Source organism: Pelobates fuscus, chromosome 3 (genome assembly GCF_036172605.1).
Source record: "Pelobates fuscus isolate aPelFus1 chromosome 3, aPelFus1.pri, whole genome shotgun sequence".
NCBI classification, from domain to species: domain Eukaryota; kingdom Metazoa; phylum Chordata; class Amphibia; order Anura; family Pelobatidae; genus Pelobates; species Pelobates fuscus.
In genome coordinates this window covers 326,218,684-326,238,618 of record NC_086319.1, presented here as the reverse complement: position 1 = coordinate 326,238,618, position 19,935 = coordinate 326,218,684, and the positions used below count along the sequence as shown (strand labels likewise).

The 19,935-nt window shown below is 45.0% G+C and overlaps 1 protein-coding gene across 2 annotated transcripts in view; it reads right to left on the bottom strand.

Moving 5' to 3' along the window:
* HDGFL3 (HDGF like 3) overlaps positions 1 to 19,935 on the bottom strand; it is a 54,599-nt gene that overhangs the window by 12,529 nt on the left and 22,135 nt on the right. For both annotated transcript variants that reach the window (XM_063448991.1, XM_063448989.1), the window contains exon 4: positions 19,420 to 19,578. In XM_063448991.1, coding sequence (XP_063305061.1) covers positions 19,420 to 19,578 — 159 coding nt within the window. The remainder of the gene's footprint in view (positions 1 to 19,419; positions 19,579 to 19,935) is intronic.

The following is a 19,935-nucleotide window of genomic DNA, read 5'->3' as shown; positions in this document are numbered from 1 at the left end:
GGTGGTGAGATGAGAGTGTGGCACAGACATGTGCTGATAGCATTGATCTCTACCGTAGAGTGTGGGAAGAGAGTGTAGTGGAAGTGGAGGAGTCTGCTGAGCTGTCTAACAAAAAGTTTGTGTCGCCTCCAATGATTACCTCCCCATAACCATACATATTAGTTAAAGCCAGTACATTAAGGAGAAATACATACTGATTGTTGTGGGGACCATAAATGCTAACTAGGGTATATGGGATGTTATTAAGAAGGCATTAGGTAGCGCCCTTTTTTGTCACAAATTTTTCTTATCAAGGAAAATGCAGTATCTCAGTAATGTAGTACTAATTAAAATAGAAACACCACATTATTTGGCTGAGTAGCAGACATGATAGTCATGTGGGAACCAAGGAGAAATAAAGCGAGGCCTGCTACCCCATTTAAATTGCATCTCTTGGAAGAACACGACATGGGCTCCACTGCGTTTAGCATCTTTCATAGCCATTCTGTGCTTATTAGGAGAATTGAGCCATTTAGCATGTAATGAGAAGATCTTCAGTACCATCTTACAATATAAGATGATTTAGCCTGGTAAGCACCCGGGCCAAGGAACACCACATGGCATTCATGGCCTTAGACATAACACTAGATGACAGATGCAGCTTAATAAGAACATACTCAATGAGGTAATAAGGGAATTAACAAACAAATAACTATATACAGATTTCCATTTACCATACAAGTATGGCATAGATGGGTTAAAGAACAACGGACAAAGTAGGCTACAATTAGAGCCTTGGGAGTAGCCCTGGTGAGTGGTAATGCTAAGATCTAAGAGATCTTAAAAATAATCTTCAGCATGGGTCAAACTTTAAAATCATAAACCTAACACCCGACCACAGTGAAAGCTGTAAATCACTGAGTACGGTGATGACAGCCTTAACTAACCATAATGTAAGCGGAAAATAAAACAACAGTAGTGAACTTTAGAGAAAAACCATCCCAATGAGGAATGAAATAGCAATACGGTGTGGTAAGTCCCTCAGGTCTTGGAGGCTCCGTGGTCCGCCAATAAATGGGAAGAACGAGGCATCTGGAGCCAGTCTTTAGGTAACGCTTTAGGTGTAAGTGTTGCCGAGGAATTTCGGGTTACTTCAGGACATACCGGAATATTCCACTGTTGAAGCAGTTTTCTCCTGTCCTCATGTGTGAATATTGGCTTATCAACTCCGTTTCACTTCACCATGCGCCTTTTAAACATTGTGGCAGAAGAGAGATCAGTAAACAACTGAATATGGGAGTATGGGTCCGGTCACGAGGTATGCAGTCTGGAGGCTTGCATCAGGCGGTCTGACCGTGAAATAATGGACCCTCGTAATTATATCTCTTGCTGTATTAGGAGGTAGGTGTTTAGGCTTAGGGAGCCTGTGTGTGCAGTCTAGTATCAATTCAGAGTCACTCAAAGTTGGTATGAGGGTTTTAAACAAATCTTGAACATGTCGGCAGAGGTCAGGCTGCTTAACTGATTCCGGGATCCGTATGCGGATGTTGTTCCTTCCATTCTTGTCCTCGTGGTCCAAAGTTTTTAGCTTTTGGGCGAGCGAGGTGTAGGCCTCAGCCATTGGATTGTGTGCATCCACAAGTTCCTCTGTGCGGTCTTCCAGCCGCGACGAGCGCTCACAGATATGTTGGATGTCGGCCCGGATGTCTGAAGCCATTTGCTGTAAGTCAGACTTAAACAATGCTTTCAGCTCTTGCATTAGCAACTTCATGGACGTATCTGTTGCTGGGCTTGGGGGTGTCACAGCTTACCTTATTTGGAGTCTGAAGTGCAGAGATGTTTGCACACCCTTGCAGATAAACACAGCCCACGGTAACCAGATAAGGAGCTACCTGGGCTGTGAATCTGTGCGCGGGGGCTTAGGCAGGAATAGTAACGGTAACATGGAAACAGACAAGGGCAAATCCAGAAGAGTAGTCAGACATGGTTCCAAAAGTTAGGGCAGGCAGCGAACAGGCAATAACGAATAATCCAAACAGAAAGGGTCACATGCCAAGTAAGTCTTAGGAAACAGGATACAAGAATCAACAAACTGACAATGTTCTCGGGGAGGGGCAGCTAATGAGTGAACTACCTCAGGTGAACTTAGATGGACAGGTACGGGCCACTGGTGATGTCCAGCCCTCTAGTGCTGCAGGCAATGCCAGGAAAACAAGGTTAGAACCAAAGTTCACAAGTGGCTCAGAGTCTTAGGAAACAGGATACAAGAATCAACAAACTGACAATGTTCTCGGGGAGGGGCAGCTAATGAGTGAACTACCTCAGGTGAACTTAGATGGACAGGTAGGGGCCACTGGTGATGTCCAGCCCTCTAGTGCTGCAGGCAATGCCAGGAAAACAAGGTTAGAACCAAAGTTCACAAGTGGCTCAGAGACAGGAACTTAGGATGCAGAAGTCCCCAGGTTCAAATCCCCTGTTAGGCAGTTCTGGGGTGACCACGCCTGGCTGTCTGGATGGCACGGTGAGAATGCTGGGGAATTAGGACCGTCTGCGCCATCTTGGTCTCCAAGATCCAAGGCCTAAGACAAGGTAAGATGTGAGTGTAGCGTTTTCTGCTTCAATTTTTTAAAGCGATTTTGTCACCATCTGGTACAGAAACTCTTTCCTCAGGTAGGTAGGTTGTCTGGCAAGGTTGTCGGCTGAGTAACACGCTGTTATTAACCGCTGGTCGGGAGAGCTTCCCGCTCACACGTTCACTTCCATGCACCGTTAGGACACTCCCCCCGAACAACTGTTTTTAATCTTTCAGCATTCTTTTCCCTCAGGAATTGTACCGGAGGATAGAAGAAAGAGAGATGTGGTTCCTATATTCAAAAAGGGTTTAAAATATTTGCCTTGACATTATAGACCTGTGAGCTTAGTTTTTGTGGCTAGAAGATAATTTGAAGGGTTATAAAGGAATAATTTTCAGGAATTCATTAGGAAGAACACTGTTATTACCTAAAATCAGCATTATTTTATTAAATATAGGCCATGTCATACTTTTCATTCTACTAAAAATCAAATAGAAGTATAGAACAATGTGTTGCAGTAAATGTGATCTACCTGGATTTTGCCAAGGCATTCAATAGGGTTCCCCACAATAGGTTCGTGTTCAAACAAAAATAAATTGGTCTAAATGAAAATTCTTGTCCTTGGGTAGAATATCGTCTTAAAGAAAGAATACAAGCGAATTGCCTTTAAAGGTAAATTTTCAAGTGGGACAAATGGGTAAATGGGTAAATGGTTTTCATCTGGTTTCTGTTCTGGGTCCGCTTGTAATCAACTTATTTATAACTGATTTTGAAATAGGCATTAGAAGTCGTATTTCAGTGTTTGCGGGTGACGAAGCTCTGTAAAGTTATAGGATGCCGCTCTGATAGCATCAATCAGACAGCTTGCTGTCTCCCTGTTGTTCAGGTCCGTGATCTTGCTGACAGAGTCAAGGGATTATTGGGAGGGGCTGGGGATGGACCAGCTACCATGGTCCATATTGTTATCAATGACAAAGTTAGAGGAAGATGGAGGACCTTAAAGAGTGAGTTCAGGGAATTAGGTAAAAAAGAAAGATAAAGGTATTTTCTGAGATATTACCTTGTGCCGTGCTACAGTCAGCGGGGCATGGCTGAAGTCTTGGTGTAGGAAGGAGGGTTTGGGGTTTTTAGATCACAGGGTAAATTTTGCACTTGGGTACAATCTTTATAGCCATGATGGATTGCACCTGAATGGAAGAAGGTCATTTGAGCTGGGGGACATGATGGCTAGAATGCTTTAAACTAGGAGTAGTAGGAAGGGTTAAAAAAGGGTAAATGTGGTAGTACAGAAAAGAGAGGGAATTCAGCTATAGTCAAGGAGGGTGGAGATGAAGATTGTAGTAATGTTAGCAGACAGAGCAAGAAGGTATTACTTACATGTTGTTCAAATAAAGTTTAAAAAACAAATGGTAACTTTAAATTTCTGCTTCTAATGCAAGAAACTTGTGTAGGAAAATGGGGGAGCTTGAGATATTGGCATACGAGGAGCAGTATGACATATTTGGGATAATAAGACTTGACGGGATTAAATGCACTATTGCGCAACAAATTTAAATGGATATACATAATCTAAAAGGATAGAAAACATAGAAAAGAGGGTGGAATATGTCTTCATATTAAAGCTGATTGGAAGCTAAGTGTTAAATAAAGTGTATGCAATGATATAGGTGATGTTGAACCCTTAATAGAAGCCTTATGTAGAAGCCTTATTTATTAGTATAAATATGCATTGGAGGAAACAGGGGATATCCATTAAAAGTAGGAATATGTTGCAAACCCCAAAACATTAATAATGATGGGAAGAGCAACTGCTGTCTCAAATTTATATGGTTGCACAGTTGGATAATTTGCTAATCATGGGAGACTTTAATTATCCGGACAATGATTGGGTCAAAGGGAATAGTAATACAGTTAAGGGAAATGGGCTTTTTCAACCTGATAAAGGACAATTTTGTGTCTCTATTAGTAGAAGCACCAACTAGAAGAGATATTTTTCTGAATCTTGCCATAACTAATAATGTTGAGCTATTTTTCAAACGTTTAAGTTAGGGAGCACAAACAGCGACTATAATATTGTATCATTTCAGATTAGCTCAAAAAATATATGAGCTATACAAAATCACTTCATGTTAAATTCAATAGGATAAGGGCATCTGTACAAATAATTGACTGGCAAGAAATATTCACTGGCAAAAACACAGAGGATAAATGTCTTTAAACAAATTCTACAAAAGTATATTTCTTTTTTTTTTGTAAATCTCTTTATTTGTTGGTTGTAGGATAAGATAACAAGTCGGCTCGCAGGCCGTCATGAAAAAACAATTGACATACAAATGTGGTTTCGGACAATTTGAATCATAAATCATCATTCCAAGTAGCAGAGCTCCATTATATTGTTGCGATTTGTTTCATTTTCCCTCTTTTTATTTTTTTTTTTTTTGGGATAATACAACTAAGGGAAATATAACAGGAGGGTTAGGCTCGCAGGCCTTTGGTAATGACAAACGTTGTTTCAAGACATGTAAGGGGAGTAGAACGGGGAGGTTAGGCTCGCAGGCCTTCAGTAGTAACAAACATAATTTCAGGACATGTTTACGCCTTATGGCCCTCTGTAAGCATATTAGCAGTGTTGTGGGTCAACTTTTATTTTTGTCCCAACGTCATATGTATTATGTAATTCGTTTGTAGTAGACAGCGTCTACGAGCTCTCCCTGTCGCTTATGGGTGTCCACATTCTGTATGAGGACCTATGGCGGGTGGCCTCGCACGTGATATGTACGTAGTGGGCCTGCGTCATGTCAGTTGCCTATGTATTCGCTGCTCTCATGTCCCGGTATATTAGGTCTGGTGGGGTTTCATGTGCACCCTGTCCGAGCTGCCCTCTCCGTCATTGTGCCGTATGTCTGCTCTCAGTTCTGCCGTATCTGAATGTGTGTCCATGGGTAGCATTTACGGTGGTAGTGTGTCTTGTTTGTTTTTCTTCTGGTCGTGTGATCGTGGCTTGTTTTCAGTAAAATCAAATGTAGGTGCTTGTATATGGTATGGAAGGTGAGTGTATTATAGTCACAAGAGTCGTGACCTAGAAGAAGGGAGAGGGAAAAGGGTAAGGTTGCGGGTATTGAACTATGAATTGAGACGTGGGGTCCGCCCCGAGGCTCCGGGCCCCCCCCCCGTGCCACCTTATCGAATTCTGGACACATATGCGAACCAAGGGCGCCACAGCTCTGCGTGTCTGTCCCCTCTGCCTAGTAGAGATGCCTGCATCGCCTCTGCCCCCTGAATGTCCTCCACTCTGCGTATCCATTCCTCCACACCGGGGGTCTCTGTTTTTTTCCAATATATAGGGATCAGAGCCCTGGCAGCGTTGAGTAGGTGGCGTAAGATCGATTTTTTATACCGTGCTATCGGCATTTGTGAAATATGCAGTAGAGCTAGGGCCGCGTTCCATTCGGGTATCTCTCCCAGGACGTCAATTATGTTTTGTCGTATTAACTCCCAGTAGGGAGCAAGAGCGCTGCACTCCCACCAAATATGGATCAACGTGCCCCTTTCCTCTTGGCACCTCCAACAAGTTGGAGGGGTTGGCGGGAAGATCCTGTGGAGGAGCGCCGGTGTTCGGTACCAGGACGCGATGATCTTGTAGTTTGTTTCCTGGTATAGTGAGCTGATGGTGCTCTTGTGTTGCCAGATCAAGGCGTTCTCCCACTGTGTGGGTGTGAAGGTAGTGTTGAGCATGGTTTCCCATTGTCTGCGGAAGGTGTTGTTTTCCGTAAGGTGTCCAACTAAGAGGTGTTGATAAAATATGGAGATTGCTTTTCCCACGGGTTTGCCTTTTTCGCACAATGCTTCAAACCACGTCAGGGTGCGGTGTAGGCGTTCTCTATTACGCATGTGTTTGTAGAAGTGTGTCACTTGCATGTACCTGAATGCTATGAGCTGGTTCCAGGGAGTATCCCCTAGGAGGGTGTCCAGTGCCTTTATGTTGCCGTCCTGTAGTATCTTCATGATTGGGACATATTCGCAGCCTCCTCTGAAAGGGAGGGACGTCAATGTGAGCCCCCCCCCTATTGCGTCGTTGTAGGTGATGGACAACATGGGGCTTGGCGTGGGTGAAATGTGTACTTGTTCCCTCATGCGTCTCCAGTTGGTGAGCGTTTGTGCTACGATATCTTCCTTTTCCCGGTCCAGGTTTGCGTTCACCTGTGTCCCCCAAACCGCAGCCTGTAGATGTGCCCCCCGTTCCTCTTGTGCCAGATTAACCCATTGTTTGCGCCTTTGTGGGTCTGCGTGTAGGTCTAGGATGCATTGAAGGACAGTGGCCTGGTGGTACCTTTTAAAATCGGGTAGTGCCATGCCTCCTCTGTGTCGCGGCAAGCATAGAATGTCATGACGAAGTCTCGAGCGTTCGCCTCTCCATATGTAGTGGATGACCGCTGATTTTAGCTTGGCAAAGAATGATGGGGGTATTGCTAATGGGATCGTCTGGAACGGATATAGGAGTCTTGGTAGGATGTTCATTTTCAAGACTGCGATCCGCCCATGCCAAGATACATGTGGGTATGCCCATTTATTTAGGTCCGCCATTATAGTTTCCAGTAGCGGCGTAAAATTTTGTGAGTACAGGTCGTTCGGGTCTCTCGTTATCCACACCCCGAGGTATTTCATCCTACCGGAGCACCACCTGAAGGGAAACAGAGATGCTAGAGCTGAGTATTCCTCCTCCGGTAGGTTGACGTTAAGTACTTCACATTTGGAAAGGTTAAGCTTGAAACCTGCCAATTTGCCGAAGTATTCCGTCACTGCCATGATGTTGGGCATCGTGATTCTGGGGTTAGTTACAAAAAACATAAGGTCGTCCGCGTATGCGGCCACCTTATGTTCTGTGCCCCGCCAGGAGAGTCCCTGAATGTCTGGGTGTTGTCTGATCGTCTGTAGTAACGGTTCCAGGGAGAGGGCAAACAGTAACGGTGAGAGTGGGCAGCCCTGTCTCGTGCCGTTGGAGATCTTAAACTGTGCTGTGAGCGCTCCGTTTACTCTCACCGCTGCCCTTGGTTCATGGTATAGAGCGCGTATCCAGGTGAGGAGTTTAGGCCCCATTCCCAAGTGGCCTAAGGTGGCGAGCATGTAGGGCCATTTCACCCGATCAAAGGCCTTTTCGGCGTCCGTGGAAAGCAATAGGAGTGGTTTTCGCATCGTTCTCGCCCTGCGCTGGATTGCGAACAACCTCAGGGTACTGTCACGTGCCTCTCGGCCGGGTATAAACCCCGTCTGGTCTGCGTGTACCAGCGATGGGAGGACCCTTTGGAGTCTGGTTGCTAAAACCTTCGTGAACAACTTGGTGTCCACGTTTAGCAATGAAATCGGGCGGTAGCTGCCGCAGGCCGTCAGGTCTTTCCCAGGTTTTGGCAGTACCGTTATTATTGCTACTAAAGATTCTTTTCCGAAGTTTTCCCCCTCCGCCACAGCATTGATGGCTTTAGTCAGCCAGGGCAGCAGGATCGGCGAGAAGGTCTTATAATACCCGGAGGGTAGGCCATCGGGGCCTGGTGCTTTTCCCGTTTTGGTGGATTTCAGGGCTGCCTGGATGTCTTCCGGCGTGACTGCAGCGTCCAAGTCTCCTGCAACGTCTGGATGTAAGGTTTTCGTCACAGCCTCCCTTAAGTAGTCCTGGGTACTGCCATGTTCGGGTATCCCGTCCATTTCTCCGTCCCGGTCCTGTAGGTTGTACAGCGATTGGTAGTAGCGTCGGAATTCTTCAGCGATCTGGTCCGGGAATGCCGTCGTGGCGCCCGAGGGGAGTCGTAGGGTGCGAACCTGCGTGCGGTGCGTATTGCCTTTCAGGAGCCGTGCCAAGTATTTGCCACCTTTGTTGGCATGGGTGTAGAAGAAGCCCTTCGATTGTTGCAGGGAACGTAGGTGGCGTTTTGTAAGGAGGTCCCTCAGTTGGCGTCTTGCCTGCATTAGTTCCCCGTATGTTTCCATAAGCTGCGTCCTCTTGTGTTGCTGCTCTAGCTTCGTAATCGATTTGTAGAGGTCTGCCATTTCTCGAGTGGTTTCCCTTTTCCTTTTAGATGCCATCCGAATGAGGACACCCCTGATAACACATTTGTGGGCCTCCCATATAGAGACCGGAGAGGTTCCTGGCGTGTCGTTTTCCTGGAAGTATCGTATCAGTTCTTCCGATATTTGCCCGCGCACCCCATGATCCAGAAGGAGGGCCTCGTTGAGTCTCCATGTCCAAGTGCCAGGTCGGAAGAGTGGCGATTCGAGTTCAATGGTCACGGGACCATGATCTGACCACGTTGCCGGGTCGATTTTGGCGGAGAGGAGGCGCGTTAGTCCCGCTTGTCTTATGAAGATGTAGTCGATACGCGAGTATCTATTATGTAGCGAGGAGTAGTAGGTGTAATCCCTTGTGGTGGGGTGAAGAGTCCTCCAACAGTCCACAAGATCCATGTCTCCCAGGGTCCGGTGTATGGAGCGTATATGAAGTTGGGTGATGCTGCTATGGCCCGTTGATGAGTCTACGATGGGGTTTAAGGTGGTGTTAAGGTCTCCCCCTAGGATTAGCGTGCCCTCGGAGAATTCTCCGAGTTTGCCCAGTGTCGTCCTGAGAAATTGGGCTTGTCTCTTATTGGGTGTGTAAACGGTAGCGAGCGTGTAAAGCATCCCCGCAATGGTCCCTTTCAGGAACAGGAAGCGTCCCTGGTCATCCTGTAGGCTGTCTAGCAGCGTGAATTCCAGATCTCCAGCGATCAGGATGGCCACGCCCGCCCTTTTGGTCATAGGGTGGTTGCAGAAATGGTTAATCGGGTAATGTCGGCTCCGGAGTGTAGGTGCGGCGTTCTTTTTGAAGTGTGTTTCTTGCAATAGCGCGATCGAGACGCGTCTCTTCTTCATGTCTCGTAATATGTGGGTTCTCCGTTCGGGCGCGTTCAGGCCCCGACAATTAAGGGTGAGGACAGTCAGGGGAGCAGGGCGATACGCCCTCGTGTCATTGGGTACATTGCCGTTGGCCATCGTTCGGTGCCCACCCCCGTTGTGGTCAGCCCGTTTCAGGTGCCCGGACCCCCGTCGCGCCCCCCCAGGTAAGAGGGCAGTAGTAGGGCTGGGATGGGAGGGGTATGAGAGAGGGTACAGTGGGTAATAGGGTGGAGAGGAAGGATAGGGAGAGAGAGAAGAGAAGGAGATTGAACAGTTGCCCGACTAGGCGGGTACTGTGACCGGGATAGGAGATATCTCGGTCTGTCAGCCTCTGGTGAAGAGGTGGCTCGTGCTACGGACAGTAGCCCCGTGGGTTTGCCCCAGTAACCAGACCAGTAGGTCAAAGCCCGTAGGGTGCCGCCGTATATGTGTAAGCACGAGTGTGGTGTGAGGTGAGTGGTCCGCACCTGTCCAAGTTGGAAAGAGTGTGTGTCTTGTTCAGAGAGCTCGTATCCGCCGCTACCCGTGGTGGCTAACATTCTAACATGAAATAAAAGATCCATCTCAAACATTTGGCCAAAGCCATAATTAACAATAAAACAACAACATAGGGTACATTTTTTGTAATACAGAACACCTGTGATTGCGTCTATCTCGGCTCCATGGTTGTCTGGCGTGTGCCAGTGGATTTCCCTTGGCCTGCGCCCTGATCCCCCTCACGGGCCCCCCTCAGATCTCGTGCTGTTGCGGGGCAGTACAGCATTAATCACATGTGTGCTATAGGGGTTGTCATCAGTCCTTCACTACGTGCGTTGACCCCCTCTTTCCCATGCGTCACCTTATTGAGTCTCGGGTTGCAGTGAGTGTGTAGCAGTCATACCCCTTCTGTGGTCACCTTAAGCGTCAGCGTTGCGTTCTGTTCCCTATCGTCCTGTAGTTGTCTAAGTCTCGTCTACCAAAGGGCTCCGTCCTCCCCTGTAGTCCGATGCAGTCGTGTACGTCCCGGGTGGTGTCTCTGCCAGTTAGTGTGTGAATGTCCCCTGTTAGGCTTCCCTCCTCCCCCCCCCCTTCCCCCCCATTCTTTCGCTTTGTGTCAGTCACTGATTCCTTGCTACTTTCTCTTGCTCTACCTGACCCTGTCTGTCGGTTATGGCTGTTCACGTGTGCGAGTCCTAGTGGTACTTTTTCCTCATGCTACAGCGTGTACCCTTACTATTGATTGCCTTTATTCTGCCCACCATCCCTGCATGGATGCTCAACATTATATAGCATGCATTGTGAAAAGTGTCCGTGACCCTTTCTCATGTTTCAGGGGCATACGTCCTTTGGGATTCGGGCGTAAGGGCTATTAATAACATAAGTGGTAGTGCACAAGGTGGCGCCATGGTTACGTCTTTTGGTGGTCCGGTGGGTTAGCATTGGCTGGATAGCCTAGTTCTTCCAAGTGTGCATTGGCCCAGTGACCCGGTGCGCCCCCCCCGCCCCCCCAAACCCACACCACCCAAGGGAATGCAGGAGGGGTGTAGGCAGCCACATAGAGGCAGATTGGAGGCCCTCCAGAGTCCCATTGGCCAGCTCCCCTAATAAGGGGCTCCTGCAGATATCCCCGAGTGTGCACAATGCCGCCCCGCGGGGCTCCCCATCGGAGTGTCGCGCCACTGAGGTCTCATGTTGGCAGCCAGATCTCCTTCAATCCCCACCTCAGAGTCCCAACTCTTGGCGCACTTGTATTTCCCTCCCCTTCCCCATTAACCCCCCTCCCAAAGCCAACAGTATGATTGCTATGTGTACGTGCGTGGGGGGTGGTAGATGATGAAATGGCCGCTGTCCCCATGAGGGTTGCTAGGTAGTGTCGTGTGACTCCCCTTGTTTACCAAGTACTGTTGTGTGGTGGGGGGCCCATATGTAGTTCAGGGGTGGTGAGTTACCTTACCAGGTGCTGCCATGGGCCGATCATCCGCTTGGTGTGTGGTGTACTGTATTCACTCAGCCTGTTCACCTCTCCCCGGGCGTCTCCGTTGCAAAGGTCCCGGCGGTGATTGCCCCCCTCTTCTGCGGGCTGCTCTTTGTATCCTTGGGGCCGGTCTGGAAGCGTCCAGAACCCAGTCCGTAAACTGGATATGTGGTATGTTCAGGGCGTCAAGGAGTCGTGGGATGTCATCCGGCCAGCTGGCCGTCAGCCATTTATCTTGATGTCTGGCCATCAGGGCAAAAGGAAATCCCCATTTGTATTTAATATTGCGTTCACGTAGCGCATTGGTTATTGGTTTGAGTGCTCTCCGGGCTTCCAGCGTGTAAGGAGAGAGATCATTGTACAGGGATACGTGAGTGTCCTGGAAGGGCCATGTTGGGCGTTCCCGGGCTTTTCTCATTATCGCGTCTTTAATCGGGAACGAGTGTAGGCAACAGATCATATCTCTTGGGCCCTCCTCAGCGGAGCGTGGGCGTAGGGCCCTATGTGCCCTTTCAAATTCAAACGCTGGCGGGGTATCAGTTTGCAAGATAGAGCGGAATAAGTTTGTTAATACCTCTTCAGCTTTCTCTCCTTCACCTGCTTCAGGGATCCCCCTTATTCTTATGTTGCATCTGCGGCCTCTGTTATCGAGGTCCTCCAGATTCCTGCGCATGTGTAGGATCACGTCCCCTTGCCTGGCTATGGCGACGTCTGTCGCGTTGATCCTGGTGGAGTTATTTTCTGCCGCCTCTTCTAGGGCCTGGATGCTGCCCGCATGGGCTGTTACCTCTGTACGGAGGCCCGCTATTTCTGCCCTCAGTGCATCCTGTATGGTGGTGGTTAGGGTGAGGAGATCAGCTTTGGTAGCCATAGCTGCTGCTATGCGCCTCAGTTCCCCCTCAATCCTGTCTATGGCCGTGGATTCTCCTCCCGTGGCTAGGGCTGATTGGTGTGCGGCCGGGGCCGGGCTTTCATCCCCGCCGCCATTGCCACGTGGCGGCTGCAGAAAGCCGTCCATCGTACCTTGCTGCGAGCCTGACTGAGGGTCCCTCTGGGCTTGCGGGTGATCGGAGCGGCGGTTACGACCCATTTGTCGTGCTGGCTGATGCGGGATCGCTGGAAACAGGTACGGGTGCGGCGGAGCACGGTGCCTAAGCTTCCATCTTGGTTGGTGTCCAGGCCACGCCCCCCCAAAAGTATATTTCTTAATACACATCATTGGGAAACAAATATAAAAGTTGCAAATTAAAACCAATGTGGCTTAATAGAAACATAGAAACATAGAAACATAGAATGTGACGGCAGATAAGAACCATTCGGCCCATCTAGTCTGCCCAGTTTTCTAAATACTTTCATTAGTCCCTGGCATTATCTTATAGTTAGGATAGCCTTATGCCTATCCCACGCATGCTTAAACTCCTTTACTGTGTTAACCTCTACCACTTCAGCTGGAAGGCTATTCCATGCATCCACTACCCTCTCAGTAAAGTAATACTTCCTGATATTATTTTTAAACCTTTGTCCTTCTAATTTTAGACTATGTCCTCTGGTTGTGGTAGTTTTTCTTCTTTTAAATATAGTCTCCTCTTTTACTGTGTTGATTCCCTTTATGTATTTAAATGTTTCTATCATATCCCCCCTGTCTCGTCTTTCCACCAAGCTATACATGTTAAGATCCTTTAACCTTTCCTGGTAAGTTTTATCCTGCAATCCATGAACCAGTTTAGTAGCCCTTCTTTGAACTCTCTCTAAGGTATCAATATCCTTCTGAAGATATGGTCTCCAGTACTGTGTACAGTACTCCAAGTGAGGTCTCACCAGTGTTCTGTACAATGGCATGAGCACTTCCCTCTTTCTACTGCTAATACCTCTCCCTATACAACCAAGCATTCTGCTAGCATTTCCTGCTGCTCTATTACATTGTCTGCCTACCTTTAAGTCATCAGAAATAATCACCCCTAAATCCCTTTCCTCAGATGTTGAGGTTAGGACTCTATCAAATATTCTGTACTCTGCCCTTGGGTTTTTACGTCCAAGATGCATTATATTGCACTTATCCACATTAAATGTCAGTTGCCACAACTCTGACCATTTTTCTAGTTTACCTAAATCATTTGCCATTTGGCTTATCCCTCCTGGAACATCAACCCTGTTACATATCTTAGTATCATCCGCAAAAAGACACACCTTACCATCAAGACCTTCTGCAATATCACTAATAAAAATATTAAAGAGAATGGGTCCAAGTACAGATCCCTGAGGTACCCCACTGGTGACAAGCCCAAGCTTCGAATATACTCCATTGACTACAACCCTCTGTTGCCTGTCACTCAGCCACTGCCTTACCCATTCAACAATATTGGAATCCAAACTCAAAGATTGCAGTTTATTGATAAGCCTTCTATGTGCAACAGTGTCAAAAGCCTTACTGAAATCTAGGTAAGCAATGTCTACTGCACCACCCTGATCTATAATTTTAGTTACCCAATCAAAAAAATCAATAAGATTAGTTTGGCATGATCTCCCTGAAGTAAACCCATGTTGTCTCTGATCTTGAAATCCATGTGTTTTTAGATGTTCAACAATCCTATCCTTTAACATGGTTTCCATCACTTTCCCCACTACTGAAGTAAGGCTTACTGGCCTATAGTTGCCCGACTCCTCCCTATTACCTTTCTTGTGAATGGGCACAACATTCGCTAACTTCCAATCTTCTGGGACTACTCCTGTTAACAATGATTGGTTAAATAAATCTGTTAATGGTTTTGCTAGTACACCACTAAGCTCTTTTAATAGCTTTGGGTGTATTCCATCAGGTCCCATTGACTTATTTGTCTTTACTTTTGACAGTTGAAATAGAACCTCTTCCTCTGTAAACTCACATGTAATAAATGACTCATTTATCCTTTTTTTTAACAGAGGTCCCTTTCCTTCATTTTCAGCTGTAAATACCGAACAAAAATATTCATTGAGGCAGTCAGCTAGACCTTTATCCTCATCTACATACCTTCCTTCTTTTGTTTTTAATCTAACTAATCCTTGTTTTACTTTTCTTTTCTCATTTATGTATCTAAAAAAAGTTTTGTCCCCCTTTTTTACTGACTGTGCTATTTTCTCTTCTGTGTGTGATTTGGAAGCTCTTATAACTTGCTTAGCCTCTTTCTGCCTAATCTTATTGGTCATTCTGTCTTCCTCACTCTGGGTTTTTTTATAATTACTAAATGCTAACTTTTTGTTTTTTACTATTTTGGCCACATCTGCGGAGTACCACAGTGGTTTCTTGAATTTTTTGCTTTTACTGACAAGCCTAATGCAATTTTCTGTTGCCTTCAGTAGTGCAGCTTTTAAATAATCCCATTTATTTTGGACTCCATTTAAGTTGCTCCAGTCTGATAATGACTCCTTTACACATATTCTAATTTTAGAAAAGTCTGTTTTTCTAAAGTCTAAAACTTTTGTTTTTGTGTGGTGTGACTCAGTCACTGTTCTTATATTAAACCACACTGACTGATGATCACTGGATCCTAAACATTCACCTACAGTAATATCTGATACCAAATCTCCATTTGTTAACACTAAATCTAGTATGGCCTCTTTACGAGTTGGCTCCTCAATGACTTGTTTTAGAGACAATCCCAGTAGGGAGTTTAGAATTTGTGTGCTTCTGGCACAAGTAGCTATTTTTGTTTTCCAATTCACATCAGGAAGATTAAAGTCACCCATGGTGATAACTTCCCCCTTCATTGTCATTTTAGCTATTTCTTCAACTAGTAGATTATCTAACTCTTCAATTTGTCCTGGGGGCCTATAAATCACACCTACACGAACTACTGTGTGATTACCAAATTCTAACGTAACCCAAATGGACTCTATGTTCGTCTCACTAACCTTTATTAGGCTAGATTTTATGCTATCCTTCACATACAGGGCCACCCCTCCCCCTTTCTTGCCTTCCCTGTCTTTTCTATATAAAGAGTACCCTGGTATTGCTATGTCCCAGTCATTTTTTTCATTATACCATGTCTCAGTAACAGCGACTAAATCTACACTATCAGTTGCCATTATTGCCACAAGTTCATGGATCTTATTCCCTAAACTGCGAGCATTTGTAGACATGACTCTAAGCTTATCATTTTTTAACACACTTGCTACAGGCACCTTCTGTCCTTGTTTGGGGGACAATTGGATTGATGTTTTATCACCCTTTTGCCCCCCCCCTCCTAGTTTAAATACATCTTAGCAAAACCTCTGAACTGCTCACTGAGAACATTTGTTCCCTTTTGAGAAAGATGCAAACCATCTTTTTTGTACAGTTTATTTCCGTTCCAAACAGAGCTACCATGAGCAATAAAGCCAAATCCCTGCTCCCGACACCATTCACCAAGCCACAAGTTAAAGTCCCTAATACGCATCCGCCTGTCATTCTGAGTGTTATGCACAGGCAGAACTTCAGAGAATGACAGTGTGGAAGCAACCTGCCGTATATCATTGGCAAAAACACTAAAAACTTCCTTAACCTCTGAAACCTCATTGCAAGCCAAGTCATTTGTCCCTAAATGGACAAGTACATCCAATTCCCCTTCCTACTTTGCTTGCTTAACAATATTACAGATACGTCTCCTGTCTCTGTGAGCAGTAGCTCCGGGAAGACACCTCACAAGACCACCATTGTCCATCTCCACACCTCTTATGATGGAATCCCCCAACAACAACTGCTTTCTATTAGGCCTCATCATAGTCTTCAAGCCTCTCTGCACAACACCACTGGCCTCAATGCCTCTCTCCACAACAGCACTAGCCTCATTGCCTCTCTCCACAACACCTCTAGCCTCAGTTCCTCTCTCCACAACACCACTAGCCTCAGTTCCTCTCTGCACAACACCACTAGCCTCAGTGCCTCTCTGCACAACACCACTAGCCTCAGTGCCTCTCTGCACAACACCACTAGCCTCAGTGCCTCTCTGCACAACACCACTAGCCTCAGTGCCTCTCTGCACAACACCACTAGCCTCAGTGCCTCTCTGCACAACACCACTAGCCTCAGTGCCTCTCTGCACAACACCACTAGCCTCAGTGCCTCTCTGCACAACACCACTAGCCTCAGTGCCTCTCTGCACAACACCACTAGCATCAGTGCCTCTCTGCACAACACCACTAGCCTCAGTGCCTCTCTGCACAACACCACTAGCCTCAGTGCCTCTCTGCACCTCACCACTAGCCTCAGTGCCTCTCTGCACAACACCACTAGCCTCAGTGCCTGTCTCCATGACACCATTACACTCTGAAAGTGCAGAAAATGAATTATGTAGAACAACAGACTGTGCAATATGCCTTTTATCCACAACTCTAAGTCTACCAGATCCTACAGTAATCCATCTGCCATTCCTAGTATGTCTCTGTGGCAGTGGCTTTGCAGCAGTTCCAGCCTGAGTTTGTTTACCAGATAATTTACAAATCTCAGACTTCAAAAATACAATCTCCTGCCGCAAGATAGAGAACTGTCTACAGATTAGACAACAACTAAACCTCCAAAAAGTGGAACGCGAAACAAATGCATAGCAACTATTACACTGAACTAAGTCTGCCATTCCAATGAGGTGAATAATTTAAATCAAACGAATCTTAACTTTTTATTTATCCTCCTGAATACTTCAGATTACCTCCAGTTTATCTCCAGAATATCTCCAACCACAGACACTTAGAAGCAACACTCTCCAGAATATCTCCAACCACACACACTTAGAAGCAACACTCTCCAGAATATCTCCAACCACACACACTTAGAAGCAACACTTAGAAGAAGCAACCAAGCTCTATTAGCCAAGCTAATGACAACAGCCCTTATATACTCCTAAAATCACCTCCCACTAGGAATGTTTAACACCTGGGTAGGCCTCTGCTTATTAGCAAACAATAGCTAATTTACACAGCAATCAATAGCAAGTAGCTACCTAATCCAATCAAATGCCTTATAATTACCAACAGGAAATCAAACCTTGTGCAATCAGTAACCTTTTCCTACAGATGAATCTTACCTGTAACAGTAAAAAAGAAAACTCTTAGCACAACTCTTAGACAGTTGAAGCTTCTGTAAAACTCTCCAGAATATCTCCAACCACAGACACTTAGAAGCAACACTTAGAAGAAGCAACCAAGCTCTATTAATACAAAGGTCAGTAAGATGATAAAAGATAAGAAAGGGGCAATTACAAACATTTAAACCAGAGGGATTTGATTGTATCCTATAACATATATAAGCATACTAATAGTGCTTGCAAAAGAACGATTAGATGGGTTAAACTTGAAAATGAAACGCTCATAGACAAAGAGAGCAAGACCACCCCTAAAAGGGATTTTAAGTATGTTAATGTCAAAAAGGTTAAGAGTGAAAGTGTTGGTCCATTGAAAAGTGAGATGGGTGAGTTAATCAAGGAGGATCAGGAGAAGGCAGAAATTCTAAATAATTATTTTCCTTCAGTATGTAGGGAGCACAGATCTATGGTTTTCGATTTCAAAATCCCTGTTACAAAAGCTTTACAGCAAACAGGTTATTGGTTAACACAGGATAAAGTGATTCAAAATGAAATAAAGTTAATGTAAACAAAGCACCATGGCCAGATGGTATTCACCCATATGTGCTTAAGGAACTTAGTGTAGAAATAGCCACGGTTTTTAATATTTCAGGATTCTTTTCATTCAGGAATTGTACCAGAGGATTGGCGAAAAGTAGATGCAGTGCCTATATGTAAATGAGAAACTAGAAACCTGTGAGCTTAACATCTGTGGTTGGAAAATATTTGAAGGACTGTTATTGTATACTATTCAAGACTTCATTTTGAACAAAAATATACTTAGCAGGAATCAACATGGTTTATGAAAGACAGGTCATGCCATACTAACTTAATTGCATTCTGAATAAGTTAGGAGAAATATAGATCTGGCACTGGGTGATCCAGTAGATGTGATCTACTTGGATTACGCTAAAGCATTTAATACAGTTCCACAAAAAAGGTTGTTAGTAGAACTGAAATTACTTGGTTTAGATGAACAATCATGTTTTTGGATAGAACACTGGCTTAACCCCTTAAGGACACATGACATGTGCGACATGTCATGATTCCCTTTTATTCAAGAAGTTTGGTCCTTAAGGGGTTAAGGATAGAGTGCAGAGAATAGTTGTAAATGGAATATTTCAAACTGGACAAAAGTGGTTAGTGGAATGCCTTAGGGTTCTAGCCACTTTTCTTTAACATGTTTATAAAAAGTGCATTGAAAGCTATTTGTTGGTGTTTGCAGGTGACAGCAAACTAGGTAAGAAAATACAGTCCGAAGAAGATATAACTTCACAATAGGGGTTCAGTTATCCGTTTGCTATTGAAAAAGCTGTCAAATTAATATCAACTATTAAAAACAAAGCAAAAAAAAAATCAAACGTCCTCTTAAGATTTGGTACAATTATATCTCTACGTAGTAATTTTTATATTTCTCTGTAACTCAAACTACAGTCCGTGCCTAGCGTTCCTTTACTCTGTCACATTGTATCACACTAAAACATTCTTCTCTTCTCGCTGTAAACATATCTGGAGTGAACTCCCTCAGGAAAATAAAAATTTGCATAACACAAACAGAATGCTTGTAAAATAATAATGCAAATGCACACCCATCCGCAGATGCAATGTATGAGTATGACATCCCTGTGTGTACAGGCCATTGCAGTGACCGTATTGTGTAATAAACACATTTTCCAGTATCGTTGTCATCACAGTCTTTTACAGTCATCACATCTTTTTCTGAGCGGTGCATGACAGTAAACAGTGTGACAGTGCGTTCTAATTCACAAACCTCTTGAAACTGGAGATGAAATTACTTCCTTAAAACATACACTCCGCAACTGGAAAAAAACACTTATGTGCCAGAAAACACGTATGTGACCTGCTGATGTATCTGACCATATGTTGTGCATAGTGAATAACATTGCGATGTATTAACCTTTGAAGCGTAGGATTTCTTCCGCTTAGAACCCGCTTTCTCATTCTTTCGTTTCCCCTTGCCATCTTCTTCTACTCTTTCTCCCTCTTCTTCACTGCTGCCGTCAGCTGCATTACCACCTTCTCCCTCGGTTTCCGAAGAGCTTTGCTGCTGAATTGCCTTGAAAAAAAAAAAAAAAAAAAAACAGTCTACCTGTCAATCATCTTTTTACTGAAAAAAACAACTTTCACATAAATAAAGACTTGTTCTATTTTCCCACCCATAAAGGACAACTGTCACCTTTAATATAAAAATCCTTTCATCCTGTTTAGAAAGGAAATTGATTTTTTTTTGATGAAGTAAATGTTAAAAACTGGGAAAACGCATCCTTATCTTTAGTATATATTCAGGATCCTTCAGCCATATACATGCATCTTTGGTTGGACAGTGTGTGAAAGAAAAATTAAGGAACAGCCCCCAATTTTTCCTTTTTTCAGAGTTTGAAAACTGTGATTTTGTCTCTATTGGGTTCCCAGC